The sequence below is a fragment of the Selaginella moellendorffii genome, unplaced genomic scaffold (assembly GCF_000143415.4).
Source record: "Selaginella moellendorffii unplaced genomic scaffold, v1.0 SELMOscaffold_48, whole genome shotgun sequence".
Classification (NCBI taxonomy): domain Eukaryota; kingdom Viridiplantae; phylum Streptophyta; class Lycopodiopsida; order Selaginellales; family Selaginellaceae; genus Selaginella; species Selaginella moellendorffii.
The window spans coordinates 1,072,410-1,099,220 of record NW_003314309.1 but is presented as its reverse complement, the minus strand read 5'-3'; the positions used below and the strand labels follow the sequence as shown (position 1 = coordinate 1,099,220).

General features: G+C 45.1%; 8 protein-coding genes across 10 annotated transcripts; 4 read left to right on the top strand and 4 right to left on the bottom strand.

The window, feature by feature from the left end:
• The first annotated feature begins 3,369 nt into the window (after window positions 1–3,369).
• LOC9647426 (cytochrome P450 716B2) lies at window positions 3,370–5,069 on the top strand. The gene is made up of 3 exons (XM_002981404.2): window positions 3,370–4,300; window positions 4,364–4,551; window positions 4,618–5,069. The coding sequence occupies exons 1-3, from the start codon at window positions 3,370–3,372 to the stop codon at window positions 4,909–4,911; spliced, it is 1,413 nt and encodes a 470-aa protein (XP_002981450.1). The 3' UTR covers window positions 4,912–5,069.
• An 804-nt stretch (window positions 5,070–5,873) lies between these two features.
• Window positions 5,874–7,286, bottom strand: LOC9647425. Of its 2 annotated transcripts, XM_024686406.1 has the most exons (4): window positions 7,160–7,286; window positions 6,376–7,096; window positions 6,063–6,306; window positions 5,874–6,010 (listed from the first exon to the last, which is right to left on the bottom strand). In XM_024686406.1, exons 2-3 carry the CDS (start codon window positions 6,729–6,731, stop codon window positions 6,087–6,089), a joined length of 576 nt encoding a protein of 191 aa, XP_024542174.1. In that variant the 5' UTR covers window positions 6,732–7,096; window positions 7,160–7,286; the 3' UTR covers window positions 5,874–6,010; window positions 6,063–6,086. The 2 variants fall into 2 exon arrangements, with proteins under 2 accessions (XP_024542174.1, XP_024542173.1); XM_024686405.1 differs by having other exon boundaries at window positions 6,376–7,286.
• A 3,716-nt stretch (window positions 7,287–11,002) lies between these two features.
• LOC9647607 lies at window positions 11,003–16,133 on the bottom strand. 2 transcript variants are annotated; one of them, XM_024686433.1, is made up of 27 exons: window positions 15,975–16,133; window positions 15,621–15,793; window positions 15,509–15,573; window positions 15,172–15,454; window positions 15,056–15,122; window positions 14,851–15,004; window positions 14,626–14,793; window positions 14,468–14,578; window positions 14,202–14,411; window positions 14,053–14,154; window positions 13,765–13,995; window positions 13,636–13,716; window positions 13,493–13,585; window positions 13,258–13,443; window positions 13,052–13,201; window positions 12,906–12,998; window positions 12,790–12,861; window positions 12,625–12,742; window positions 12,399–12,577; window positions 12,245–12,341; window positions 12,094–12,198; window positions 11,937–12,043; window positions 11,800–11,877; window positions 11,656–11,751; window positions 11,505–11,600; window positions 11,228–11,453; window positions 11,003–11,164 (listed from the first exon to the last, which is right to left on the bottom strand). In XM_024686433.1, exons 1-26 carry the CDS (start codon window positions 15,977–15,979, stop codon window positions 11,265–11,267), a joined length of 3,309 nt encoding a protein of 1,102 aa, XP_024542201.1. In that variant the 5' UTR covers window positions 15,980–16,133; the 3' UTR covers window positions 11,003–11,164; window positions 11,228–11,264. The 2 variants fall into 2 exon arrangements, with proteins under 2 accessions (XP_024542201.1, XP_024542200.1); XM_024686432.1 differs by lacking the exon at window positions 11,003–11,164 and having other exon boundaries at window positions 11,166–11,453.
• Window positions 16,134–16,219: 86 nt separating this feature from the next.
• On the top strand, window positions 16,220–21,037 carry LOC9647424 (DNA mismatch repair protein MutS). Its single transcript, XM_002981403.2, has 17 exons — window positions 16,220–16,433; window positions 16,486–17,067; window positions 17,127–17,332; window positions 17,381–17,898; window positions 17,949–18,020; window positions 18,077–18,163; window positions 18,223–18,376; window positions 18,430–18,521; window positions 18,583–18,660; window positions 18,711–18,796; window positions 18,859–18,973; window positions 19,021–19,170; window positions 19,221–19,330; window positions 19,380–19,521; window positions 19,616–19,787; window positions 19,841–20,727; window positions 20,789–21,037. Exons 1-17 carry the CDS (start codon window positions 16,291–16,293, stop codon window positions 20,957–20,959), a joined length of 3,765 nt encoding a protein of 1,254 aa, XP_002981449.1. The 5' UTR covers window positions 16,220–16,290; the 3' UTR covers window positions 20,960–21,037.
• Window positions 20,943–22,138, bottom strand: LOC9647606 (N-acylneuraminate-9-phosphatase). The gene is made up of 8 exons (XM_002981294.2): window positions 21,900–22,138; window positions 21,760–21,840; window positions 21,635–21,700; window positions 21,508–21,570; window positions 21,391–21,457; window positions 21,232–21,344; window positions 21,024–21,183; window positions 20,943–20,973 (listed from the first exon to the last, which is right to left on the bottom strand). Exons 1-7 carry the CDS (start codon window positions 22,086–22,088, stop codon window positions 21,034–21,036), a joined length of 729 nt encoding a protein of 242 aa, XP_002981340.2. The 5' UTR covers window positions 22,089–22,138; the 3' UTR covers window positions 20,943–20,973; window positions 21,024–21,033.
• LOC9647605 (V-type proton ATPase subunit E) lies at window positions 22,137–23,481 on the top strand. Its single transcript, XM_002981402.2, has 7 exons — window positions 22,137–22,175; window positions 22,241–22,390; window positions 22,491–22,591; window positions 22,679–22,835; window positions 22,901–23,085; window positions 23,145–23,244; window positions 23,303–23,481. The coding sequence occupies exons 2-7, from the start codon at window positions 22,289–22,291 to the stop codon at window positions 23,345–23,347; spliced, it is 690 nt and encodes a 229-aa protein (XP_002981448.1). The 5' UTR covers window positions 22,137–22,175; window positions 22,241–22,288; the 3' UTR covers window positions 23,348–23,481.
• Window positions 23,478–25,511, top strand: LOC9647423 (probable N-acetyl-gamma-glutamyl-phosphate reductase, chloroplastic). Its single transcript, XM_024686435.1, has 12 exons — window positions 23,478–23,595; window positions 23,653–23,820; window positions 23,883–23,993; window positions 24,087–24,173; window positions 24,233–24,283; window positions 24,351–24,422; window positions 24,501–24,620; window positions 24,668–24,728; window positions 24,781–24,861; window positions 24,922–25,001; window positions 25,059–25,277; window positions 25,338–25,511. Exons 1-12 carry the CDS (start codon window positions 23,533–23,535, stop codon window positions 25,443–25,445), a joined length of 1,221 nt encoding a protein of 406 aa, XP_024542203.1. The 5' UTR covers window positions 23,478–23,532; the 3' UTR covers window positions 25,446–25,511.
• On the bottom strand, window positions 25,442–26,802 carry LOC112350362 (tubulin-folding cofactor B-like). Its single transcript, XM_024686436.1, has 8 exons — window positions 26,631–26,802; window positions 26,425–26,576; window positions 26,230–26,348; window positions 26,083–26,156; window positions 25,981–26,022; window positions 25,779–25,912; window positions 25,617–25,686; window positions 25,442–25,551 (listed from the first exon to the last, which is right to left on the bottom strand). Exons 1-8 carry the CDS (start codon window positions 26,763–26,765, stop codon window positions 25,498–25,500), a joined length of 780 nt encoding a protein of 259 aa, XP_024542204.1. The 5' UTR covers window positions 26,766–26,802; the 3' UTR covers window positions 25,442–25,497.
• Between the last annotated feature and the right edge of the window lie 9 nt (window positions 26,803–26,811).

Genomic DNA, 26,811 nt, shown 5'->3' with positions numbered 1-26,811 from the left:
AATGATGTGCAATATCTAGGTCATTTTGTGGATCATCTTTCTAATCACACTGCACTGTTGCAAGCGTTGCTAAAGTCATCAACGTCATCTTTCATTTGGTCTACAAATTGTGAGCGAGCATTCATGGATCTCAAAGAAGTATTGACAACTCCTCCAGTTTTGGAGTATCCTGACTACACTTAACCTTTCATTTTACATATGGATGCTTTTGATATTGGTCTTAGAGTTGTGTTGATGCAAGAAAGCTCAAGTGTGCTTAGTCAGTGCCATCCCATTGTATATATAAACCATATATTATAACCAACAGAGGTAAATTACTCCACGATAGAGAAGGAGTGTTTAGTAACAATTTAAGGTTTTGAGAAACTTCATGTATATCTACATGGTTTTAGGACATTACTAAAAGGTGATCATGTTGCCATTACTTCATTATTGAAGTAAAAAAACCTAATTGGTCATACTGCTCGGTGGGCTTTGAAGCTTCAAATATATGATTTTGATGTTATTCATCACCCGGGGAGTTTTATGCTTGATACTAATGCCCTTTTTCGAGCTCCTCTTTCTTCTTCACTTTCTTCTTATGTTTTTTATAAGCTTATTGTTCTAGCATCTATGGATTTTCTAGACGAAGATTTTCTACTATCGGTAGTTGTTATACTTGACATTCAGTGTCCACAAAGTGTAGAGCAAAATTACTTTCTCTTAATAAAGTTTGCAAAGCTCAACAGGTTGAGCTATGGATTCGAAAGCTTCGAGATGAGTTTGAAAATCCTGCATCACTTGTTGATGATTTGTCATTCTGGCATTTACATTCTCAATATCGCCTAAAAAATAGCCTTCTTTATTTTATGAGGACAAATCTTGATGATCATTTACAGCTGGTGATGCCTTCAATCTTTATTCCACGGTTTTTCCATGCCTACCATGATTCTCCTATTCTATGCGGGCATATGAGACATTGTCATGTGATTGAGAAGCTGCATAAGTATTTTTATTAGCCGAAGATGTGACATGATGTTATCCAACATATGTGTAATTGCATTTGGTACTAAACTTGTAATACTCCCCCTCGTGTTGTCGAAGGACGGTTGAAGTCAATTGCAATTCTTCATCCATTTGAGTTGGTGGCATTTGATCTTATAAGATCTTTTCCACGATAGATTATTGATAGTGAGTATGTTATTATTACTTCTGACTATTTGACTTGTTAGATGGAAGTTGGTGTTTTTGTTAGTGCCTTTGCACTTACTGTTGGATACTTCCTCCTTAATCAAGTGGTGTTCCAGCATTTTTGTTCGAAGCAGATTCTTTCGAATAATGGTCCCACATTTATAATTGAGGTATTTCATGTTTTGACATTTCGCTTGGTGATATGCCACACTTTCATAAGTGCTTATTATCCACAATTAAACGGTTTGATGGAATAGCTTGTTTGGACATTCAAAGGGATAATTACGAAGTACATGAACTTTCAGTATTCAGACTGGGATGGTTATTTGCCGTCTCTTGGGTATGCATATGTCACAGGGGTGCAGAGTTTTATTAATGCTTCACCATATAAACTCCTATATGGTCATGATCCAATATTACCAACGAAGTTGGATTTACCTGTATGATTATTACGAGTTATCGATGCTAGGTTATAGGATAAGTATTTGATGAGCATTCTTTTACTTGTTCAAATAAAGTTTACCAAACACTTTGGCCACATACAAGTGGGATAACAACGGCATTACAACCCCCATCATCGTTCACCTGCGAAGTACAAAGTGGATGATTTGGTGTTAGTCTATTTTCCCCATCTTATGGTACATGGTTTATCTAAGAGGCTCTTTGCTTAATGGAAAGGACCGTATCAGGCAATTTTATGAGGTTTGGCATGACATCCAATAGGCTGATCTACCAGAAATTGTGAATATACAACAGTTGAAACACTTCATACAAAAGGACTAGGAACAATTGTCTTCCATTATTCCAAGAAGAGGTAATATGAAGTTCAAGTGTATAGTTACAATGTTGTATACTAACATTAGCATAGTGAGATTTTAGTAGCCATTAGATTGGTTTTAATCTGGACCATTTTCTTTTGTATATAAGTTAAGATTTTTGGGCTAATTGATATGCACATTTTTTGTATTCCCTTTCCATATTCCATGCACTCACAAATGTTAAATTTCTTTATTTGTGAATATCTTTATTTAATTCTTATGACTAAATTCTGACTTAACACTTCAGTAACAAGAATTTGGAAATCCTCCTTGAGATATCAACCACATGAAAAACTTCTGAAAATTTTGTCATGAAAATCCATTTAAGTATCTAAAATATTCTTAGTGTAACACTGAGATAACAAACATGAGTAGATATAGTGGCCACACTACACAAGTTATACATATAAGTTATGCTAAGGAAAAATATTTTTTTCCACCGCCTTCAAGTAGCGTAAACTTTATGGAAATCTACTTTTCCACTACCTCATATCATAGATAACTTTCCCAACAATAGTTATGCATCCATGAATTTACAAAGACTTGAGTGAGTTATGTCGGTGCTAAGAGTTGTAGAAGAGGGGAAAGACATGTAAAGTCAGAAGATGTGGAGAGTCCTATGGACTCAAACAACAAAATAATGCTGGTTACATGACTTGACTTAAAGCCAAGATTCAGTCATATTCAACCAAGAATTCAATGTGATGTTTAAAGGAATAAGATCACTCTTGTCTTTCAAGAAGGCTTACTTGCTTTATTTGAATATATTAGAGACAGTTGAAAGAATGATCAAGGCTTGCTTGTGTATGAAGTAACAACAGAATCACACATCTTTGAAATCTTCCTCCCAATTATGATTGGTTGCTGCTTGCGGCTGTCCTGTGGGTGAGTTCAATGAGTGAACGTTCAATGAATTTTCTTCTTCATCTTCTCTACTAAGACTGAGGTGTGTCCTGGTTTTGAGCTAACAATTTATGCGTTACAAGTCCATGAGTTACGTAAAATGAACTTGAAAAAAAGGACTAGACATATCAGACCATGGAGTCTCAAAACTTCAGCCTTCTTTGAAGAAATCTCAATGGGGCAGTTCACACTACTCCACCTTTGAAAAGCTCTTGCATGCATAGACCACTATGCGCAGTCAAGTTAAGATGAACCGGACTTACTTTGACTCTAGAGGCATAAATTCCAAGCCTCTTTGCGTGCATAGACCATAATGCCCAGTCAAGTCAAGACGGACCGGACTTACTTTGCCCAAGAAGCATAAAAATCCAAGTCTTTTTGCGTGCATAGACCACTATGCCCAGTCAAATCAAAGACGGACCGGACTTACTGACTCCAGAAGCATAAAAGTTCAAAGACGAACTCGTGAGAAGCGAACATGTCTCAGGCATTGTTTTTCGTGCTGTTGTTTGTCATTTCAGTGATTTGGTTTACCTTCACAAATAGAAATAGAAAAAGAAAACATGCTTCTCTCCCACCCGGGAACATGGGATTGCCATTCATTGGTGAAACTCTGCCATTTCTTCGGTCTTTAGTAAGCAACCAGCCTTGGGAGTTCTTCAGAGTTAGAGAAGCCAAGTATGGAAAGGTGTACAAAACCCGGTTGTTTGGGATGCCTGTTGTTGTTGTTTCCCCACCTGTCGGCACCAGGTTCATGTTCGCTGACACCAACCATACACTTATCACCAAGTCATGGCCTGTGCCGGTTATAAAATTGTTTCCCGAGAGTGCTTTTGTTCGCCCAGACGCAAGCGGCTCTCGCCAACTGATAACTTCATTCCTGGGTCCAGAATGCATGAAAAGGTATGTAACTAGCACCAGCGTCATTGTTCAGAAACACCTGGACTCCTGGCCTACTGGAGAGCTTGTCCGTGTATATCCACTGATCAAGAGATGCTTGTTCTCCATCGTATGCAACATGTACCTCGGCTTAACAGACGAGAAAGAGGTAATGGAACTCATGGAACCGTTTGAGAAGGTGATCCATGGGATAATCAGTATACCAGTCAATCTTCCTGGAACAGCCTTCCACAGAGCAAAGTTGGGACAAAAGGAAATATGCAACATACTTGAAAAACACATAGCTAAGAGAAGAATAAACTCACAGCTTTCACCAGCTCGTGATCAAGATCTCTTATCAATGCTGCTGTCCACCAGATCGAAGGAGGGAACTGCAATGACAGACAATGAAATCACGCACAACATTTTGGGATTGCTAGTCTCCGGGCACGAACTTAGTGCAAGCTCAATATCAATGACTATCAAGAGCCTTGTGGAGAACCAGACAGTCTACAAAGAAATGAAAAGAGGTGAGAGTAGTCCAAGGGAAGTCCTTTAAACCCTGAAGCGATTTTATACGATTTTATGGACAGTTCATTGCGAAATAGGATCGTTCAAACGTCCACGAGAACCACTGGAACCACTAGACTTGAAGCAAATGAAGTACTCGTGGAGAGTCGTCCAAGAAAGTCTAAGGCTGAGACCCACTGCACCAGCTGTTGCCAGGAAAACACTTACTGACGTCGAACTCGAAGGATACACCATTCCCAAAGGATGGCAGGTACTGTCGTATAATACATACTGTCATGATTCAAAGGTACAGTTAATTAATACCAGTTATTTGCAGATGTTTTCGGCAGTATACAACAGTCATACAACGCCAGAGTTCTTTCCGGATCCTCTAAAGTTTGATCCTTCAAGATTTGAACGTGCTGGGCCCAATCCATATACATACTTTCCCTTTGGTGGAGGCCCTCGCATTTGTGGGGGCATTGAACAGGTGAAAATGCACAGCTTGGTGATTCTTCATCATATTACCACTCGCTTCGACTGGACCCTTATGGAACCTGATGAACCAATCAAAATATCTCCGGTTGCTGTCCCAGCTCATGGTCTCCCTTTAGAATTACGTCTAGTTTAGAAGCTGGACCATATCGGCCAAGTCCCATATACGTTAATAAACTCGGTCCTTGGACTGCTGGTGGAGACTGGACAAAATCTTTGTGTGGAACTATATATGTATTTCTGTGGTATGAGCTTGTATCTTAATAAGATTCAATAAGATGTTACTTGCGATAACTATACTCTTTTTTAACTTAAGTTGACACTGTTAGGCACCAGAATAAAATATATAAAATTAAAGGCCATGCATTTGTTATTATTAGCATATTCTCATATGATATTAGAACTTGCACTAAGTTCGTGCCCGGAGACTAGCAATCCCAAAATCCCATCATGTCTCATCTGAGTAGCAGGTCCTATTGCAGAAATCCCGTAAAAATGCCTTGCCATCCGGTGTGCTCTTCTGCACTGCTCGCGGATATAACCTGGTGTCAACTGGATTGTTCAGGTAAAGTTCACTTACGCTTCGCAGCCCACTATGATCCTCCTCAAGATCCAAACACGTTTGTTTGCAGAGTCGGGCGTTGGAGAAAAGACTTAAAGCATTTGTATCATATTTTCGAGCATACAAGAGCAGCACCACTGTAACTACATTTTCCGGTTTGTTCTCTATTTGTATTTACGTGGAAGAAACTGCAGGTTGGCAAGATTGCTATGGGATTTGGCCTCTTGCAGCTACCTTCGACGCCTCCCGAGAGAGATTCCAAGTCTGAAAAGACAAAGAAAATCGTGGGCGTTGAAGGTCCCCAGCAAAAAAAGAATCTTGAAAGCCATGGAGGACTGGAAGAAGCAGCAACACAAGTAGAAGTTCTAGGTAACAGTTACCACTGCGTAGATGCTGCAAGTGGCTCAAAAGAGCTGCAGTGCACTTAGTCAGCCATTAGCACGCGAGGAAACTTTCACCTCTTGCTATTTTTGCTTGACTCATTTGCTATTTCTATTTGTTAGATCCTCGACAAGCAAAGAAAATGAGCAAGAAGATTTAGCGACAAAAGAGTTTTTACATTTACTTCAGCTTACTCGTATCTTCCGATGTTAAGGACAGCAGACACTCTAGAACTCGAAAGGATAGCTATTGAAGGGAGAAAATTCGAAGGAACAAAGATTCGTTGCAAAATCTGACACGAGAAACAAAGAGCTCAATGCTTAGTAAGCTTGAAATTGACACACCTTTACTCAGTCGGAGAGTCAGCCTTAAAGGCCGCTTGGAGAGAAGCGTGAGCTGCTGGCTAGACGAACACCAGAATGTTCTCCATTTTGGTCCGGAACTCGTTGAGCGTCAGCTCCAGCACTGTGTCCAGGAACACCTCCTCCGACTCCACCACTTGATGCGCACCGGCATGCAAACGCCGCGGGATCGATCTGGCATATTCGAGCCCCACGGTGAGCACTGCATCGTTTAACAATGCCACGACTTTGAAAGAAATAAAAGTCACATGTAAGTACTAGTTGACAGAAGAAAAAAAGAAAAAGAAAAACTTACTCTGGAATGTTATAAAACGCATTCCAATTTGTTTTTCCATCGGCTGCGAGTGGGATCTCCACATCTGCTTCTCTCGCAAGCCTCACGCATTTCTCCCGAGCGGCCTCACAGAGCTTTTGCAGAAGCACTCGCTCGACCATGCGCAATGCAGATAACCTCTGCTCCAATGCTGAGAGTTGACGGCCCTGGGCTGAAAGCTGACGACTCAGGTCTGTAAGTTCCTCCTTCAGCTTCGAAGTTTCCTCCGCGAGCTTTGCCACTCTCTCCATGAGTTTGGTATTCTCCTCCTTAAGGCTCTCCCTGGAGTCCTTCTGCAGCTCCTGGATTTTCTCAGCTTGCTCTTTGTTGACCTTCATAAGCTTGTTCTCGATCTCTTCTTTCTGTTTGGTGACTTGCAGGATCAACTTGGAGTTCAGAGCTTTGAGTCTCGTGTTTTCGCCCTCCAGTCCCTGGTGTGGCTTGGGAACAACCCTGGTGTAGTTCTGTCTGGCCCATGCCTCAGGCTTCAGCCTCGAGTTCTTGTAGCTAGGATCACTGATTTTGACCTCCAGATCTTCCTTCCGCAGGTTGAAACGTTTCGCTGCCGCATCCACTGCAAAACCAAAAGCGCCATCCAGAGATTTCTTCCAGTCACCCGCTGGAAGAGGCCATGCAGACAGAGTGCACTCCACGTAAAGAATCAGGACGCACGGACGATTCTCTCCAGGCGCAATGTAGTTCCCTGGAAAAAAAAAACGAGGATAGAGGTACCACAAAGCTTCTACGAGGGCAGAGGCATGATCACCCTATTCTGCTTGGCATCCAATCTCTCAGCTTCGAGGGGGAATTCCCTCTTTGCTCTGACGAGAGATATCTTGGCAACGGGGGCGCCAATCGATCGGGAGTGACTTACCGTTGCTCATCGCTCTACCCTTCGCCAGGAACCCTAAACAAATGCTATCATCTAACGGGTCATAAAATTAATTTTCATCGCAATGCCATACACATCACAGAAACGATTCGTGTCGTACAATCAGACAATACTCCTGAAGAAAAAGAGAAAATGATTTGCTCACCCACGTCCTCAGGGCTTGGATCGTGTATTTGTTCTTGAGATTACTGATGTAGAATATTCGAAAAGAGATTAACACCTAAATTCACATTTTCATACAAATTGCCACCAGATGGTATTTTCATCTCATAAGATTATCATTATGACGGATAATGAGCATGGTGGCTCACAATGCTTAAGCTTTTTACACTACAGAAAAAGAAAAAAGAAAGACCTAAATCTGGTGTTCAGCAGAATTGTCACAAGCAAGGTGGAGTGCTGCAATTTACTTCTATGACACGTTGGAGCCACGAGAAATTCAAGGACACTCCATTGGTTTTGGTTAGGTGTAAATCTTGAAGCTTGGATTTCCCTTGCATATGCTGTCCAAGGTTGATTTCCAGATTGTCTGCAAAAATACTTCAATGAAGATGAATAAGCTCCTCAGAGGATCAACCACAACAGCGTATTCTTCTTCTTCTTCTTCTTCTTCTGCTTCCAGACACCATTCACATCGGCAGTAGTGACGCGGATCAGAATCATGTCTCCATTTGTCCCTCCGGAGCTGCAATGCATCTGCCCTCGGTGACATATCGCTGAACAGCCTTGGCCTGTCAGGCATCTCTATGATCAGAGTTTCAGTGAGCTTCAGTGCAAGATGCCCCAGAAACGCTAGAGTCTGGAAAGAAAAAAGAAAGTAAGAAAATGCCAAACCAGAACAAGAATTTTACACACATAACGGATGCCATCAAGGACTGGATAAGGGAATTTCTTGGCTTCCAGGTACTCCTTGTCCACTCGAGCCAGATCCTCGGGAGAGAGTCACATTAGAGGATTCCATAACATCACTAGCTCCTGGGAATGGTAGCCATGGAGTTATTGGAACGGTCCAGCAGGAACGCCGTGCCATGGACTTTTACCTTGGAGCCGAAGAGCTTGGGTTTAAGTTTTCCTCTCCTTGGACCCCAAAGGCTTTTTTTCTTCTCTCTTTAGTTTTCCAATACTCTGGAGCTTGAAAATCACCTCTTCTTTTCCTTCAAAGAATGAAGAAAATCATAGTCTTCGTCTTCTCCTCGAAAGTTCGCTTCTTCCATGGATTCCAAGTTACCATTATAGAAATGACGTGTGTAGCTGGAGTTATGCGTTGTTTGTAGTGGTCTCACTGGGCGCTTCCCAAAAAACATGCAATCGCTACCTTAGCACTAGTTCTAGAGATTTTGATGGCTCTCTCGTCCTTGAATCACGATCTTTCCACCTGTTTGTTCACCGCATTTCAATCCTGCTGGCCAGATCCCAGGGCTTGGGATGTACGAGTTTGAGCTGAGCCGGGACGCCGTGGAGGATTGCAAGGAGCTCGTCAACAAGGAGGTGAGCGACGTATTCAAGGACGAAGATGAGGTGCCGTATGTAGTGGTTCGTTTGTCTGAGTCTCTCTACCGCCTGTTGTGGCTGGACGCGGATAGCTTCCCCGATGCCTTGGCCTTGATCGAGTTCCACGCACAACGGCGCAAGGGAGCTTCTCATCTCGTAGCACAGGCCCAGCTTTCCGTTGTAGGCATGGTGGAGAGTCGCTTGATTTTCTTCTCGTTTGCCTCTTGCTGGAACTGATTCACGATGAAACTGTCTGGACGGGAGAGTGGTGAAGCGCTAGGTGACGCTGATCTCGACGTAGTACTTCTGCCGGATCAGAAACTCTTTGACCAGTCAGCTTCTCGTGGCAGTGGCGTCCAGCTTGAGAGGAATGTGGACGAACACGACCGGCACTGTCATCCCCAGACCTGTGTACTGGATCCATAGCACTTTGCCAAAGAGAAGCGTTGCAAACGTTTGATCCCAAAGAACATAGGCGAACCTGATTCTACTTTGGAGAGCTGCGCTGGCAAGCTCGCGGCCTTTCTTGCGGCAGAGGATTTCAACGTTGCCTAGGAACGAGTTGGACGGACTTGCAACCTGGCCATCTAGTGCTGTTTGAAGCCAGAGGCCCAGCTTGGTGATGTGCATGTTGGAGGCGGCGCACGAATTACTGGAGAGTTTGCATGTTCATGGCAAAGAAATGACATTTCATCTAGAAGAAACTTACCTTATTTCATTGAAGTAGACGTGCTTGAAGGACGATGACGATATAAGTCCAGAAGATTTGCTTTACACGTGAGAGAAGAGTTATGAATGTTGTACCAGAGAAAAAAGTAATTTCGTATAATCGCTTGTAAATCCGTCGTGTCTCACTGCTTGGAGAGAGGCTGCAAGGCAATTGTCTTGCTTCGTGATAGCCATTGAGCAAGAGTATAGAGCCTGTCCATGAGCTTCTGTATGCAAGGCACACAAAGTGATACATAAGAAGCAAGCAGTGAGTTCTAGATATGAGAACAACTGGAGGCGTATTTGGCAGTACATGAAAAGCAGCTTTGAGAACGAAAAGAAGTTGTTAACAAAGTCGTTAGGACTTTGCAACAAGAGGACTATGCTTTGCTAAAAGTGCTGATATAAACATCAATTTTTTCTTGGACTCATAAACTTCGGCCACTCCACCTCCATTTCACCACCTTTGTATTTCTCTTCCATGGAATATATCAGTGATTCCTGCCATGAGATCTGGGTGGATCTCAACACAGATCCTTGTGCATGATGTTCTTGCTATAAAGCCAAGGCCAAGGCCTGCAGCAAGGCAATCAAGTAACTCTTTCCTTGAGCACGGCCTTACATCATGCCCACTTTGAAAGACAATGTGGTGCTTTTCTTGGTTCGCATATAAAGCCTTCTCAACAAACGGGATCAAAGCGTACATGGAACACACACTCGTTGCCTTGATATCATTCGGGTACGTCTTCACCATTTTGTCCAAGTAGAATTCCAAAGTTTTCCCACTCGGTCGAGTCATGCTCCACATAGGCAGCACACTCGAACTTGAACATTGACAGATTAATTCCAGGTTGTAGACCTTCAGGCAAGTGATGAAGATTCCCAAGCGACCTTCTGCAGTCCTCATATCAAACGTTTGTAGATCCGGCCAGTGTGTTGGAAAGAGGGCACAGAACGTGCTCTAGGGAATAGAAGCACCGTAAGGCCAGCCATGGTTATCCACCAGTTCATCTGCAGGATCTCCTGGTGTACCATCTTCCCCCGTCTCCTCGCCCTTGAATAGGACGTAGCCATTGCCAAATGCGTAGACATCATCTGCCTCAACAAGCTCTCCGAGGTCTTGTTCCTCAAGTAAACGACTATCTGCCCATAGAAGGAAGGCACTGGTCATCGTATCCTCTGTACCCTGGGCGAGCGACGGTGCCCAGGCCGGGTATTGTGGAGATGCCGGAGTAAGCACTGGGCACTGAGATGCTGACGACGTACGCCCAAAATGGACACTCGGGAGAGTGCATCGAGCTCTTGAAGGCCATGGAAGTTGAGGGCGTGAGGCCCAACGATACCTCTTTCACTTGCGCCCTGCTTGGCTGCAGCCATCTTGGAGACTTAGAAGCTGGCCTGGAGTTTCCGCGTCCGTGACTGGTGACCATGATCTGACTCAAAACAGGCACCACTTTAGCTGTATGATCGACATACTTGCCCGATCTGGGCATCTGGAGAATGCTCGAGAGCTTGCCTGGAGTATGCCGTTTGTCTGGATTGGAACTGCTTGCTTCTGGCCTCGAAGAGTCACAGTGATACGAGTAAAGCAGCTAGATACGTTCTCGAGGCTGGTTTCAAGAACTCGACTCCATATGTGATGCTATCCACAACAATGCGAATGAGAAGATGAAGGAGAAGCTGCACAAACAAACGTTTTGATTTCGAGTAAAAAGTATACATTTGCGAGATAAAAACACTCACATTCTCTAACGGAGAAAATTTGGCTGGGGTGAAGTGATCACGCCGTTGACTTTGGCAACTTGTACTGTCTCTTGAGAAACTGTGAGGCGTCGTCGTCCATGCGGTGGCAAAGTATTCTAAGCAGTGTGTCTGCGTCGCTTGCAGCTCGAATCCCCGTCCGCTGGACGCTGGTACCGCTTGCCATCCGGTCGCTTGCTTTACGAAAGTTCTCGATTAACACATATGTCTGCCGCAACGCAACAAATTTGATCACGACATGAGCAAAAAAGATGTGCACCTCAAGTCGATATAGCTCGATAATCTGTTGTGCAGGGGCAGCAGCATTTTCGACAACTCCCCTCTGAAGACCTTCCCCTTCGGCAATGAAGAAATTCTAGCAGAAACATCACAAGGCTTGCATGAGCGAGGACACGGTGAATCCTACAAACCTTCAACACTCTAAGATCGTGCTCCAGCATATCCACGTCATTATGGGAAAATGCACGCGAAGGGCCACCATCAAGAAGCACACGGATAAGACCTTCCTGCAAAGCCATTGTGGTGAGAATCAAAACCTCGTAGGAGTTTCTTACGATTGCAGCTTGCAAAAGGCCCAACACAAGTCTGTCTCTCAACGCTTCTACCACCATTTCAACAATTTGTCCCAGAATCTGGAAATATTAAGATCGAGTTAAAAACCGCACAGTGGAGCACGTTTGAACGTTCTTACGGGATCAAGGTTGTTAACAACTTGTTCCATCCGTGCCTCCGTAACGCCTCCTTTATACAACCCATCGATGAATGGGTCTCGCATATCCCAGAAAATCAATTTTGTTCCTAAAAGAGCGTTAAGTCTCTGGTTGGAAAAAAGCACAGAGAATTCATACCTGTGAATTCACATATCTTGTCAATTGCTGCATTTGCTGCCTTTCGAGAACCATCAAATGAAGACGAGATTTCGTCAAGAGGCCTCACTCTTACATCTCCGTTTCCTGCAAATATGTAAGTAACGGGGAAATACATGATAAATATACTCACTTCCATTTGCCTCAGTTTTTGGTTTTATAGTTGATTTTCCAGAACGCCATCGATCTCGGATGTTGTCTTCTAGAACGTCCACTTGATTGAGTATATACTACAAAGGTAAAAATACTCAGTCCATGGGAACCATTAGTTCATGAAACAAACTCACGTAAATGGAATTAAGACGAACACATAGCCTGGACGTTGTGAGAAGTCTAATATCGTCCCCTCTCCTATCATCCGGTAGGCCAGGATCCACGAACCTCTTTTTCGAAAACATTTTCAAAGAAGTGTCTTTACCATAACGTGTCAAACTTGGTGGAGGAGGAATTAAATCAGCTTTGGTGCCTGCATTGACAGAAATAAATAGAAACATACAAGCAATATCCACGTACCTAGCTGACCGACAATCTTATTGCAGTACAACTGTAGTGCATTGTCTAAGCCGTTTGTTAGACCTTTCAAAAGAGAAATTTTCATTGGAAGCTTCAAACCAAAAAATTGCTCAACGGTCTGCACTAAAAAGGTTAGAAGCAGAATTGAAAACAACGACAACAAACCTCGTCTATAATGCGAAAAACCTCAACGACTGATTCCCCCTGCCGCTTTTGCATGGACAAGGGCTCCCATTTCTACAGGCTACATGTCATGATTATAAAAAATACAATGTTTGTACCTCTTGACGAACAGTACGATCAACCCAGTCAGACAATCTGCTCAGTTGAGCGTTTACCCAACGCATGATAAGAGTTGCTGACAGATTTTCCACCTTCGAACAACAAAAGTTATCCGCATCGCAATTAGAAAGGGTTGTCTACTCACCTCATAAAAAGTCATTTGCTGGCGATAAACGTTGTTACCATCATCAACAGCTCCAACAAGTTCGGTCAAGTAGCGATCCAGGCTATCAGCAGCAGGAAGAACAGACGCAACGTCATCTGTCAAGTGAGATACACCGTCTAGAAATGGTTTCTAGGTAGAAACAGGTTACTTAGAAATGAAAGATGAATGAAAACCAAATCAGGTACCAGTTCTTTGTAGTACAGCGTATGCAAGAGAGAGCCAGTGATAGCTTTGGCTTGCGGTTGCCAACGAGACAAAATGGGGGCAAAGGTTGAAGCATCTTTCCTGGCAAGAGCTTCCACATCTTCCGCGAGCAAAGCCAGAGGATGATCGTGCTCTGCTTCAGATTTAGCATCCACACCTTCCAAAGCCTATAAAAACTGTAAGTAGTATCACCTGGAGGAATAAATCATGACATACCCTCTCATAAGCGAGTTTTACTGAGGACCAAATATACTCCTCTGCCTGTTTAGCAATAGCTGCTTGATTTGCTGCCGACGTCATTCTCGTTATCTGAACAAAGAAAAATCAAACCTCCGAATTTATCTCTATCAAACGCTTACTTCGGTCTTTTCGTCCTCTTCTGCTATTAACCTTCCAGCGATCATAACCAACGTAATAAACTGTTCCATTTTCGCTGCGTCCTGCATCAAAATGTCATGGCTATAACAAAGAAAATGTCATGTAAGTACCTCGGAAAAATGCAGGTGGTAATCGTTAAGCCGCTTCTCTACCCAAGTCTTGATAGGCTCGACTATAGATTGAACAAAAGAAAGATCTTGGGACGTGCCATTCAAAACAATGGTAGACCGCAAGCTCTTCATATACGCTCTTTCTTGTGCGCTGCGTTGACTATCAGATGCTATTCTTTTCATTTGTTGTGCAGCATGTTGTAAAAGCGAGACTTCATCAGTGATGACAAACTAAATATACACACATGTAGTATCCAAGTTGACGTACAATGTGGAAAAAATGGTTACCTGGCGGAAAAGGACCCATGTATAACAGGTGTTATGCACAGTTTGAGTGATTCCTAATATCTTCCATGTAGATTTGAGAAGCTCAAGGATCTCGTCTGCCTCCTGCAAAACCATATCGTAATAATTTCAACTAGAGCCTGTGAAATTACCTCGATTAGCTGTCCTTCATCCAGAATATCAAACGTACTGCTGAGCAACCTTTCGTAGATTCGAACGTTTAGATGATAGCCATCAGCCCAATGACAAACTTCCCCAATCTGATCCCCTCTGCTAGCTCTTTCTGCCAACGCTAATGAAACACCTCTTAGCGCTTTCAAAGCCTCGGCATGTTGTGCTGGACCCGCGGGGGATGGTAATGTCTACAAGCAACAAAGAAACAGTTTTCAGACATAAAAACGAGCCCTTTTTTTTTTACCTCTGCTTCCTCTATCTTAGCTATTAATGTTCTCAACTCGCCAGCTTGGCGATCATTGTGCTCTAAACTTACAGCAGGAAAATTGACAAGGCCTTCCTCTAGAAGATTTAGCTGTAACAAACTATGTCAGCTGAAAAACAAGTTTAACTTACATTTACCTGTCTTCTTTGCCAGCGTAGATGAACTTTCTTCTCCGTGAAATCTGCTCTCGAAATACCGCAAAGCAGTTCAAGTGGAATGAGTAAAGTGTCCATTCTTTTGCCCACCCTCCCAGCGGAAGAATGCAGCAAGGCTTCTCTTGTCCTTTTGTCGGAAGCCTCAGAAATCTGAAAACAGAGAAATAAAATGTCCGTAGCTGTAATAAATGAAAACAAAAGAAAAACCTCCAGCTGTGTACGCATTAGTTCCAGTAAACCAGCAAGCCCCTGTGCCTTTGTTGGCTCGGGTTTGTGCTTTTCGGACTTACTCCTGGTAAACTTCCTCACGAGCTTCATTTTCTTTTCCTCTTTCTTTTCCTTGGGCGGTGCAACAAGACCCCTGTTCCAGCCAGTATTAACGCTTAGATAACATATCAACTGTGAAACATACGCTGTCGCACCAACTGATGCAAGAAGAACTTCGTAAGCAGTCTCACGCAAATCATCCTCGGATAAACCTGAGAAATGGAGCTTTAGTAGTAAAATCTAAAAAGTAACACGACATACCAGTAGCAAAGGGAGGAAGTTTCAAAACGAGGTCACTCGCGTCATTTAGCTTTCTTCTTGACAGCTCCCCCGTCACCTCATTGTCATCTTCAAAATCATCAATCTCGTCATCAACGGAGATTTGCTGCGATGGAGTTGACTGTATAGATATAGACTTGGATAGCGATGATTTTGCGACTGGTGGACTCAATGCCGCAGGCGCAGGGACCGAGCGCATAGGAGGTGGACCTGAAACTTGCGGATCTGTAACGAGATAATAGATGTCACCCTTTAAAGAATTTGCCTGTAGAACCAGAAAACTTTTAGTGTGAATTAGCAGCACGTCACCAGAACATACCACCGCTGGAATGTGAGCATCATCGTGAAACTTTTTAATCGCCTCCGAAAGCTCGAGAATTCCACCTATCAGAAAAGCTATCTTTTAGAAAAGCAAAAGCATTCAACCTCACCTTTCTTCGCGCATTCCAGGATATAATCAATGCTAACTTGCTCTAGATCAATATCGTCAAGAGTGACAGCTCCGGGAGGCATGACCACCTTGCGGAAAATGCTAGCCGATAGAATGAACGAGAGAAGTTCCCTCCTGTCACGCCGGTACCTCTGGAGTAGCATCTCTTGACTCCTAAGAACATCACATCACACATTCTTATAGGTAAGTCTCCAATAACGCAAAACTAAGCACTGAAGTCTACATTCTAGGACCAATTCTTCCGCCATAGATCGCCTGGATCTAGCCTGATCTTGCCGAAAATCTCACACCCGGTGGATGCGCAATGCAGGAATTCTAGTCTGAGCTCACTCACCCCATAGCTCGCGCAGAAAGATTTCGCTCCTCCAAAGCGCGCCAAGATGCCGCTATCCACGCGCGCTTCCACAAACCCTAGCGCTATGCCAGAGCTCCAGGGCGCGCCCTTCCCTCCAGGTCCTAAAAGAATGTGGAAGAAGAACAGGCGGAAGAAGACCTGACGTGGCGTCCACAGTGGACAGGCCACGTCACTGTGACTACGACACATCAGCGGATAGCGTGGGTTAGGGTTGGAGCAAGTTTTAGGGTTTATGTGAGGAAGAATTGCAATGCGGGCAGCGATTCTCCTCGGTGAGTGCCCGTGAGCTGCGAATATGAGCCCCGGCATCGTCAGGAAGATCGTGGAGAATATGGAGTCCGGCATTGCGTGCTATGGACTCCTCAAGCACGAATTCGCAGGAGCAAGGCTCTTCGTCGGGCGAATTGTTCCTTCTTCGTGTTCGTGCTGTTCTTCCAGGTAAATTTTTGCCGTTTCCAGTGATTTCCAGTCGATCGATCGGGCCATTCAGGTGTTTTATCGTCAAGCCTCATCCTCGTTACTTGTCAAGGACATCGTTGCGAGACATCAAGCTCCAGTTCTTGCGCTCTAGATTTTCAACGTGGGCATCCTCGAGTCCCGATCAAGCTTTACGTGAGGAGGAAGAGATCGGGAGCTCCGAGATCGAAACCTCCACATCCAAAGTCTCCAAAGATCTTGGAGAAAGCGTAAGATTTCAAACTGACAATGGGATGGAGCTAAAGGTTTCTTCGAGCGTCTTGGAGCGAACAGGCCTGGAGCAAAGTGGGGCATCGTCACAGGAAAGTGAGGTACTGCTACGGAGCAAAGAAGAGATTTTGGCTAGCAGCACAAGTGACAGCAGCATTACTTCAGAAATTCCTGCTCCAAAGATGACGATCATCGTTTTCGACCTCGAGACAACAGGTTTTAGAGCTGCTGGTGATCGCATTATAGAGTTTGCAGCTCGTGATCTTGCTGGGGGTGATCGCAGTACCATTTCTGCTCTAGTGAATCCCGGCCGGACTGTTCCTTACCTTATAACAGCTGTTACAGGAATAACGAATCAGATGGTGAACAAGCCTCATGTTCCCAGGTAAGAAAACTACTTTTGTGTTCGTACTTCATTATCTTTTCTTTCTTTTTCCCTCGCAGCTGGAAAGAGGTTGGCCCGTCCATTATTCAGTTTGTAGAAAGCCGTCGAAAGGGTGATGAGCCTGTTATCCTTGTCGCGCACAACGGGAAGAGGTTTGACGTTCCATTTCTTCTTAAAGAGTTTCAGAGTTGCGGGATACAAGTTCCTGAGTGGTGGCTCTTTTTAGATTCCATGCCTCTGGCTCGGGAAACGAAGAAAAAATTCGGTACGTGTTTATAAATACCATTTCTCGCGTCTCATAACCGTACTACAGGATATAACTGGCGGTCTTTGAAACTTTCTGTTTTACATGAAGCATATGGTCTGCATTCCACAGAGCGTGCACATCGCGCCATGGCAGATGTGAATATGCTTGCTTCGGTGCTGGAGGCAATAGTATCCGAACTTCAGCTTCCGGCCAGTGAGTTTTTAGAAAAGGCCTTCACCGCTGACGAAGTATACGCCAGCTCCAAGCTTTTCCGAGATATGGATAGAGGGGAGTTAGTGACGGATTCATCAGCTACACAGGAGCTGACAAAGGAGGATAGGCTTAACGTTCCTTGGGAGGATTTGGAACTGGAAATCACGGTTGATGAAGTGGAGGAAGAGATGGTATTAGAAGAAGATGTGGAAGGGGTCAGGGTTGAGATGGAGCAGCAGTCGAGCAGGACATTTCTGGATACCGGATCTGTGGATTCTACAGTTTTGAGCCCTGCTCTTGCGAACTATGTCGAGGCAAAAAGAAAGAGACCAAGCTTTATTCACCTCTTAAAAGCTGGTGACTTTTACGAGGTATTACATTCCGCACTCTGAGAGCTTTCTTTATGCACATGACGCTACAGGCTCTTTTTGAAGATGCAATCTCTTTGTCTAGAACGTGCAAGATTCGGCAAAGCACAGTCGAAGATGGCGAGGTACGTTGCTTGCTACGTTTACCGTCTCTGATTTACGATGATGATGTAAAACGCAGATCGAAGTTCCAGTTACGAGGTTTCCAGCGTGTAAATTTTATGTGTATACAAAAATTTTGTTCGATAGAGGAATAAGCGTTGTAAAGGTACGTGCAAGCTTTTTGTAGGCATACAAAGCTGATATCTGTTTTGGAAATGGTTATAGGTTGGTGATGAGGTCCAAGAATCTATCTGCGTTTTGACGCCAGGAATGCTTCTCGATGAAGGGATTATAGACGAGACACATAATAATTATTTGGTCGCAGTTAACGTGTCCGCTGATTCTTCTTGGGGGCTAGCATTTTGTGATTTAGCGACCGGTACTGTTGGTTGAAATGATGATATTTGTATCTTTCTTACGTCTTTATTGCAGGAGATTTTTGTGCTACACAATCTGAAGGTTTGGCCGCTTTGATGGACGAGCTGGGTCGACTAAAACCAAGAGAGGCCATATTTAACTCGCAAGTGAGTTTGTTGATCTTGAATTTGCCTTCATGATATATCTTTGTGTTTTTTCTCATCACAGGCGATTAGACCATATTTAGAAGAAGTATGCGTAGTAGCACGCGATTCGTCAGAGTTTTCTCCCATTTCAAATGATACTGTAAGGTCTTTATAGTTTTGTAAACGATGAGACATTTTTCTATTGTGCAGCTTTTACTTCCATACATCGGAGAAAAAACTGTCGATGCAATTCAGCAGTGGTCTTTAACTGACTCTGCGGCCAGGGCCTTACTAAGGTGCATGCTTAAGTTATATCGCGAGTTTTATAGTGGAGTGTATGTGACACTTTCGTGCTCAGATACGTTCAGCAAATACAAGCGTTTGCACTTGACGAGCTTTCCCTTCGGCAATTACTTTTGTATAAAACCGAAGATTATCTTCGTCTTGATGAAGGCGTAAGAAGCTACTTAGAGGTACTAAATAGCTCTATTCTGTTCTTGTTCATCATTGTGATTTCCAGCTAGTCGAAGGTAAAAGAACTGAGACCGCGTCCCTTCTTTGGGCAATGGACGAAACTAAAACTAGTATGGGTACTCGTTTACTGAGGCAATGGATGTTACACCCTTTAAGAAGTCTTGAATCGATTCTTTTACGCCAAAATGCCGTGGAGGTCAGTAGCAATGACTCTTATGATTTTTATCCAACTAAATAGCTCCTCAGGTTCTCCTAAAAAATAGTCCTGTTCGTGAAGCATTGCGTTCCTGTCTCTCGACCATGGTGGATGTTGCCAACCTTTCGGGAAGTATTGCACGACAGTCCACCCTTTCTTGGTGGGTCTCTGCAACATCTTTCTAATGTACTGATCAAGCTGCTTTCCAGGGACGAGCTTATTGCTTTGGCAGACTCGCTGTTGATGCTACCCAGGATTTCTCAGATACTTGAAGAATTTCCAGGAAATGATTATTTTTCGGCTGTTATTCGCCATCAAGCTTTTGCCGAGAAACTGGCCGAAGAGATTCAGGTTTGTCCCGGCTTTTGATAGAATGTTGAATGATCTACACTGACCGTTTGGCTGCCTAAGAGCTTGAACCTTACGTTTGTATTTTCTGCTGAAGGTGGCAAGGAGTTCCGCAACTGATGCTGACATTGGTTTCGAAGCGAGCGATACAATCTCTGAGCGTTCGGACCTTGTGGAGAGTCTGAGAAAGAAAGTTACAGACTCGCTGCTGACGCTACAAGAAACGAGTAGTGCATTGGCTGCACTGGACGTCCTTTGCAACTTCGCTGGTATGTCTTTTCCAAAACGACGCCATTGCCGACCTTTGTTTTGTTTCATGCAGAAATCGCTGCAGCAAGGGATTTCAGCAAGCCAGAGCTAGTACCAGATGGACGACAAATCACTATAGTGGATGGTAGACATCCACTGGTTGAAATACGTAAAGACTTCCAGCCGACTTCGTGCTCGCTGGGCTACCAGCCGAGACGCGGTCGTTCGAAGAAGGTAGAAGACAGGCCCGACTTGCTCATCGTCACCGGTCCCAGAGGCAGTGGCAAGACGTGCTACTTACAACAAGTAGCTCTCATCCAGGTGCTGGCACAGATCGGCAGCTTTGTACCGGCTAAAGAAGCTCGACTATCCATTGCGGACGGAATCTACAGCGTCGACTGGCCCGATGGAAGAAAGGTCCTGGACAAAGTCACAAGCAGTTCGCTCGTTCTTCTGGATGACTTTCGGCTGAGAACTGGCTTCCAAGAGACCGAGGCAGCCTTGTTGAGAGCAGTGATGGAGTACCTGGCAAACCACGTAAACGCAAGAGCTCTACTCGCCATGGAAGACTACTACGAGAACTTTCACACCGAGCTTGCGAACGCTACAGCGTGTCACTTCTCTTCGTCGCATGCATTGTTTCCCGGCTTGGCTCCTCCGCCGGATGGTTTCCAGAGCGGGGATTATCCGGAGTGGATTCGCAGGAGGGCCGGCAAGCTTCTGGAGAAGAATGCGCGCAGCAGCAGCTGTGGTGAGGAAGCTGGAAACGAGGATGCGGATCAAGGGACAAATCTCTGGCACAAGATCATGAGCTTTACGAAAGTCAAGACGAAGAACTCGAGAGATTCAAAGACGAAGGAGCCCGCTCAAGCTCCAGGAGAAGATCTAGAGCAGCTATGGCAGCAAGTGTCCACGGTGCTTCAAAGCTCTCCAGCAACCTTGGCTCTCGCGACACAAAAGGTACTTGCCGCGAACTTAGACGATTCATTGATTCACTTGTTGGTTTGTTCTTCTTTGGCAGGGATCACTCGTGTCGATCTCACAGACCTCGCAGCCGGCAATCGTGACGATAGGATCGTCTCCTCTGTTCGTTAGAAAGTTCCAGCAGCACGAGCACGCCGCGGCTCTCGAGGCTGCGTTCGAGAGCTTGCTCAATCGCCCAGTCAAACTCCAAATTTTGGTCGATGATTAACTGTCATTTTAGCTCTGGATAGATGGAAAGTTTGATACGTGAATATAAGAAAATCGGTCCATACCATGGATTTCTTAATTGGTGTACTTCCTCTGGATTTCCTTGAGCACGCAAGGTAGCTCCGCAATGCTAGAGATTGTATAGCTCGGATGGATCGAGCTTGATGGTGGATGGCCGTGTAAGTTCACCCAGATTGTTGCGAGAAATCCAGCGTTTAGACCCCCCTGATGCATCAAAGTTAGCACCAAAACGCGTACTGTTTATCACACCACCTGAATGTCTGTCGAGAGATTGTCTCCAACCATGACAGATTCTCGCGGATCACACCCGGCAAGCTCGCAAGCCTTGAGAAAAATCTCCTTGTATGGCTTTTCTCGGGGCTCCTCTGCACGAAAGTTATCACCGAGTTAGAGAAAAACGAAGGGCCTCACCTCCACCCACGAGAATAACGTTGAAGAGTTCTTGAGCTTTGCACGCTTCCAGCTTCGCTCTTTGGACCTTGCAAGAACTTTTATCATGTGAAGATTCCCAGGAAAGAACAAGCTTACCACAGTGTGTCCATTCGTGATGAGCCCGACTTTCAAGCCTTGATTTTGCAACTCCCGCACAAGCTGCTCTTCTAAAGCTCGAAAGTCATAACGAGAGAAAGAGAAGAAAAACTAGAAATCTCCTTACCGCTTCGACACCTTCGGCCCACTGGAACGCAAGCATTCTCTCCCGGTCGAAGCAAGCTTGCAAATCCTAGAAAAAAAGCGAAAGGATGGAGGTAGTAAACTAACAACTTGGAGCAATGGACTCACTCTGGCTAGTTCTATGTCTTGGACGCTCCATTTCTGGAGAGCAACGTGCCAGATTCGCGCTCGCCACTCCGTAACATCGACCTGGGGAATCCACAAATAAAATCCACAGCAATGTAGCTAAATCGCCAAGCTAGAATTACCTGACCGACTGGATCCCAGGGGCTGGAGCTGAAACCCTCGAGAAACGCGCTCACCACCTCGTCGGCATTGGACGACGGCGCTCGATTCGCGAGCACGGCCTTGACAGCGTCGTTGGCGATCTTGGTCGCGGCGTGAGTGAGCACCAGCGTGTCGTCCAGATCGAAGAACACAGCTCCAAGACGCGCCATGGAGAGAGCTTGCAATGAGCAAAGATATTTCTTACCAAGAACCCTAATTTATTGCCTCAGCAGGGAGAAAGAGGAGGAGCACTGCAGGTAAGACGCTAGGATTGGATTGGATTGGAATGGATTGCTGGATTGCTCTCTTCTCGCGATTCCAGTCCCAAGGCGCTTGGATCTGATCGAAATCCCCGGGTGCGCCGTCCACGATGAACGATGCCGAGGTCGCCAAGCAGGTCGCGCAGATGGTGAGATTCATCCGCCAGGAAGCCGAGGAGAAAGCCAACGAGATCTCGGTCTCCGCAGAAGAGGTAAGGTTTTCTTCTCCTCCTCTTCTTTGTAGACTTGGAATAAATTGATAGATGGATGGATGGGTTCTTTCCTTCGGTGGAGCTGACATTGGATTTCCAGGAGTTTAACATTGAGAAGCTGCAAATCGTGGAGGCCGAGAAGAAGAAAGTCCGCCAAGAATACGAGCGCAAGGAGAAACAAATCGAGGTTCGTCGAAAGATGTGAGTTCCATCCTTCTTTGTCTTCGCTTTTTGTCTCGTTATCCTCCTTTCGGACAGCTTAAAAGCTTGATTTTCGCTGTTTTGTAGCGAGTACTCCACGCAGCTCAATGCGTCGCGCTTGAAAATCCTGCAAGCGCAGGACGATCTCGTCCGTGAGATGAAGGACGCTGCCATGAAGCAGCTCCAAAACACATCAAACAACCAAGGAGCTTATAAGCAGCTTCTCAAAGACCTCATCGTCCAGGTAAGTCTTCCCAGTTTGTCGATCAGTAGCAAAGAGCTTTTCTCGTTTCTTTCCTTTCAACTCAGGCCCTGATAAGATTGAAGGAGCCTGCCGTGCAAATTCGCTGCCGAGAATCCGACCGTCATCTCGTCGAGTCTGTCGTCGACTCCGCGAAAGACGAGTACACGTCCAAGACCAAGCTGCAGCTCTCGGAAGTCATGGTGGACAATCGAAAGTTCCTCCCCTCTCGCCAAGCCGACGGCCTCTCCTGGTAGATCCATCTCTTTCATTTCTTCCAAAGGATCAAGAATAACTTCCATGTCTTTGCAGCGCCGGAGGGATAGTTCTCGCAACCAAGGACGGCAAGATCGTGTGTGACAACACTCTGGACTCTCGCCTCGAAATCGTTCACAAGCAAAACCTCCCAGAAGTAAGCAAAGAGTTTCTCCTTTCCGATGGAAAATCTATCTAACGAGATTTTGCAACAGATCCGAAAGCGCCTGTGTGGATCCAGACCGAGAGCCGGAGCGTAAGACGAAGAACTCGCCATGCATTCTATTATTTACAATATAGGCGTGGTAAAAGAAGAGAAAAATCGAGCGTGGTTTGCAACCATTGCTTCGTTTTCTTTCCTTTTTGGTTTAATAAGAGCTGACGTTGTGATAAACGTGGTTCTCTCTCTCTCTCTCTCTCTCTCTCTCGCTAGTTCTTCGTGGCTATGGCGGCTGGATTTGTGACACGATCCTTTGGCGCCGGCTCTCTAGTTCCATCGCCACGCGAGGTTGAGGCCTTACCTCTTCCACATTCTCATTGATCATGCGTTTGCTGAATTCCACAGGCCTGGAGCGCGAAACCTAGTGACTCCTGCCACTCCAAGTTCTCGGCGATCAGAGCATCGGTGACCAAGGTCAAGGAGGAGATTGATCCGTCTGGACTGAAGCAGCGGCAGGGAGAAGAGAGGATTCCGGTGGGAGTGCTTGGAGCGAGTGGCTACACTGGATCAGAGGTATGGTTTTTTCTTTCTTTTGCTTTTGGTTGAAGAAACTTTGGTTGTTCTCGGGATCATAGGTGATACGATTGTTGGCAACGCATCCTTTTTTCAATGTGAAGCTCATGACCGCGGATCGCAAGGCGGGTCAATCGCTCGCTACGGTTTTCCCGCACTTGGTTATCTCTCAGGTGAGAGCCATCGCAATTTTTCTCTCTCTCTCTCTCTCTCTCTCTCTCTCTCTCTCTTAATTGTTGTTTTTTTTCTTTAATTCTTTCTTTCAGAGCTTGCCTGATATGGTGGCCGTGAAAGACGCGAATTTCTCCGACGTCGAGGCCGTTTTCTGCTGCCTCCCGCATGGAACAACTCAGGTAAAGTTTGCCACTTTTGTTAGAGAACTTTTAATGATTTTGTTCCTCCAAGAAAACAGGAAATCATCGCAGCTCTTCCCAAGAGATTGAAAGTCGTCGATCTCTCGGCTGTAAGTCATCCAAGAAAAACTAAAGAAGAAAACATCTCTGAAGTTTTCCGTGTGTCTGTCTGTGTAGGACTTTCGCTTGGCAGACATAAAAGAATACGAGGAGTGGTATGGCGGCCCGCATCGCGCTCCAGAATTGCAAGTAAAATCCCACTTTGAATCGGCATCAAGTTTCACGATCTTTTTCGTTTTTTTCTTTTTTTTTTTCCTTTTATTCTAGGAAACAGCAGTCTACGGGCTAACGGAAATCCACCGAGAAGAAATCAAACAAGCCCGCTTGGTTGCAAATCCAGGTTGCTATCCAACATCTGTGCAAATTCCTCTCGTCCCACTCCTCAAGGTACTCACTTTCAAAAATCACTCAAAACTACGTAACTTTCCACACAGAGCCAACTTATAGAACCAGACGATATCATCATCGATGCAAAATCTGGAGTGAGCGGCGCAGGTAAATATTTTTAAGCTTCTTCACGAGTAAAATATCTTTCTTTTTCACCCAGGCCGCTCTGCGAAGGAAGCAAATCTCTACACAGAAGTCGCAGAAGGCCTGCACGCTTACGGTGTCACCAGGCACCGCCATGGTAAAAAGCCACGTTCCTCGTTTCACGTAAGAAAAGCTCACGTTTTGATTTGTTTTGCAGTGCCAGAGATCGAGCAGGGCCTGGCACAAGCAGCTGGCTCCAAGCTCAAAGTCAGCTTCACACCACATTTGATGCCAATGGTAAAGAAACTTACGTCTCCTTCCTCTTATGTTATCGTCGCGGTTTCAATGCAACAGAGCCGAGGCATGCAATCGACCATTTATGTGAAGCTAAAAGCTGGCGTGAGCGCCAGAGATTTGCGAAAGCACCTGGTGGAAACATACCAGAGCGAGGAGTTTGTCAAAGTTCTCGGCGAGGGAATCGTCCCACACACTCGCCACGCTCGAGGATCAAACTACTGCTTCATCAATGTCTTTGAAGACAGGATCTCTGCAAGAGCTATCATCATCTCTGTGGTAAGTCCAAACACATCTACGTGGAATGGAAGAAAAAACACTTTCCTTTTCTCTTGGCAGATTGATAATCTCGTCAAAGGCGCGTCTGGCCAAGCTGTGCAAAACCTCAATCTTATGATGGGCTTTCCAGAGAGTACCGGACTGTTGCAGCAACCTCTGTTTCCTTGAGCGAGACGTACAAACTTTTTGGTATTTGTTTTTCGAAAGATAGAAAACTTGCTTAAATTTCGTCAAGCTCGGCTTCAAACGGATCAATCTCGGGATAGTCTCCCACCTGGGAAGGAATTTCATTAGATAACGGTCCCAGCTTCACGCCAAGATAAGCAAAGCGCAGCTCACCTTAAGCTTGTCCGGTCGAAGCATGACACCGTGACCGTTTGGACAAGTGAAGTAGCGCTTGCCTTTCACCCTGCAAAGAAAAAGAAATAAAGAAAGAGATCGTGACATCTCTTAAAACCAAGAACAGGAGAGCTAGGCGAGGAAAAAACCTCGCATACTTACATGCCATCGTGCTTGCCAACTGGTTCATCGCATTGAATTCCAATCCAAAACCCAGCGGGAAGGCCCTCCACTCTACCAACGTACATCACCTCGCCTCTCTTTTGGCCCGCAACAATCTCGCATCGATCACCAACCTGTACCCCATTTTAGCATCCTGGCAGGGAAGCATTTAAACCGGAGAAACGACAAGGGTCTCACTCACTTTGATGCTTGCGGCTAGATCGGCCATAAAATCATCCGTTATCTGGGCACGTCACGATTTTTAAGGAAAAAAACAAAGAGAAGGAACGTCGCAAAGATGAACCTCTTGTTGCGCAGTAGCAGCAGACCGTGAAGCACCTTCCGCGAGCTTTTTCTCTTTAAACTTCCTGAAAGTATCTGTCAAGGATAGATAAGAGGATAGAAAACTTGATAAGTCACAAAGGAAATGCGAGATGCGGGAAACACATACCATCGCGTTTGTTGTACGCATCGTCCGAGATCGTGAACTTTTCCACTCTCGAGACATCTTCCAGCCACCCACCAGCAGTAACAGAGCCGGGATCCAAATCGACAATGTGGACGCGATACCTTACAAAAACCTGATACGTTTCATGAGCAAGAAAGGAAAAAAGAATGAAAAGAAATCACGCTAAGATCATCTTACCCGTCGTGAGGAGAATAGAATCCAACTGGGCGAAATCCCTCGGCCATGTCACAGACTTTGTGGTTGTCTCCATCGAAGAGCTGGAGCAGCATGTAGCTCGGCGATGTCCCACATTGTCGCCCAAGCCTCTCTTTTAGGGATTCCACAGTGCTCTAGAAAAATATTTTGCCAGGGATCAAACATCAATCCATTCGCGCGCGACTTACATGTAGATCCAGGCGCAGCTCGTTGGAGTAGTTCTTGAGATTAGAATGCGAGACAGTGACGAGCGCCGTGGAGACGCCGCTACTATCGCCTTGGAGCGAGGCCGGGCCCTTGACATACGCCTTGAGCGCCTCCATTCTCGCAAGAACCCTAAAATCCTGTTTTAACCATTTTGATATAAAC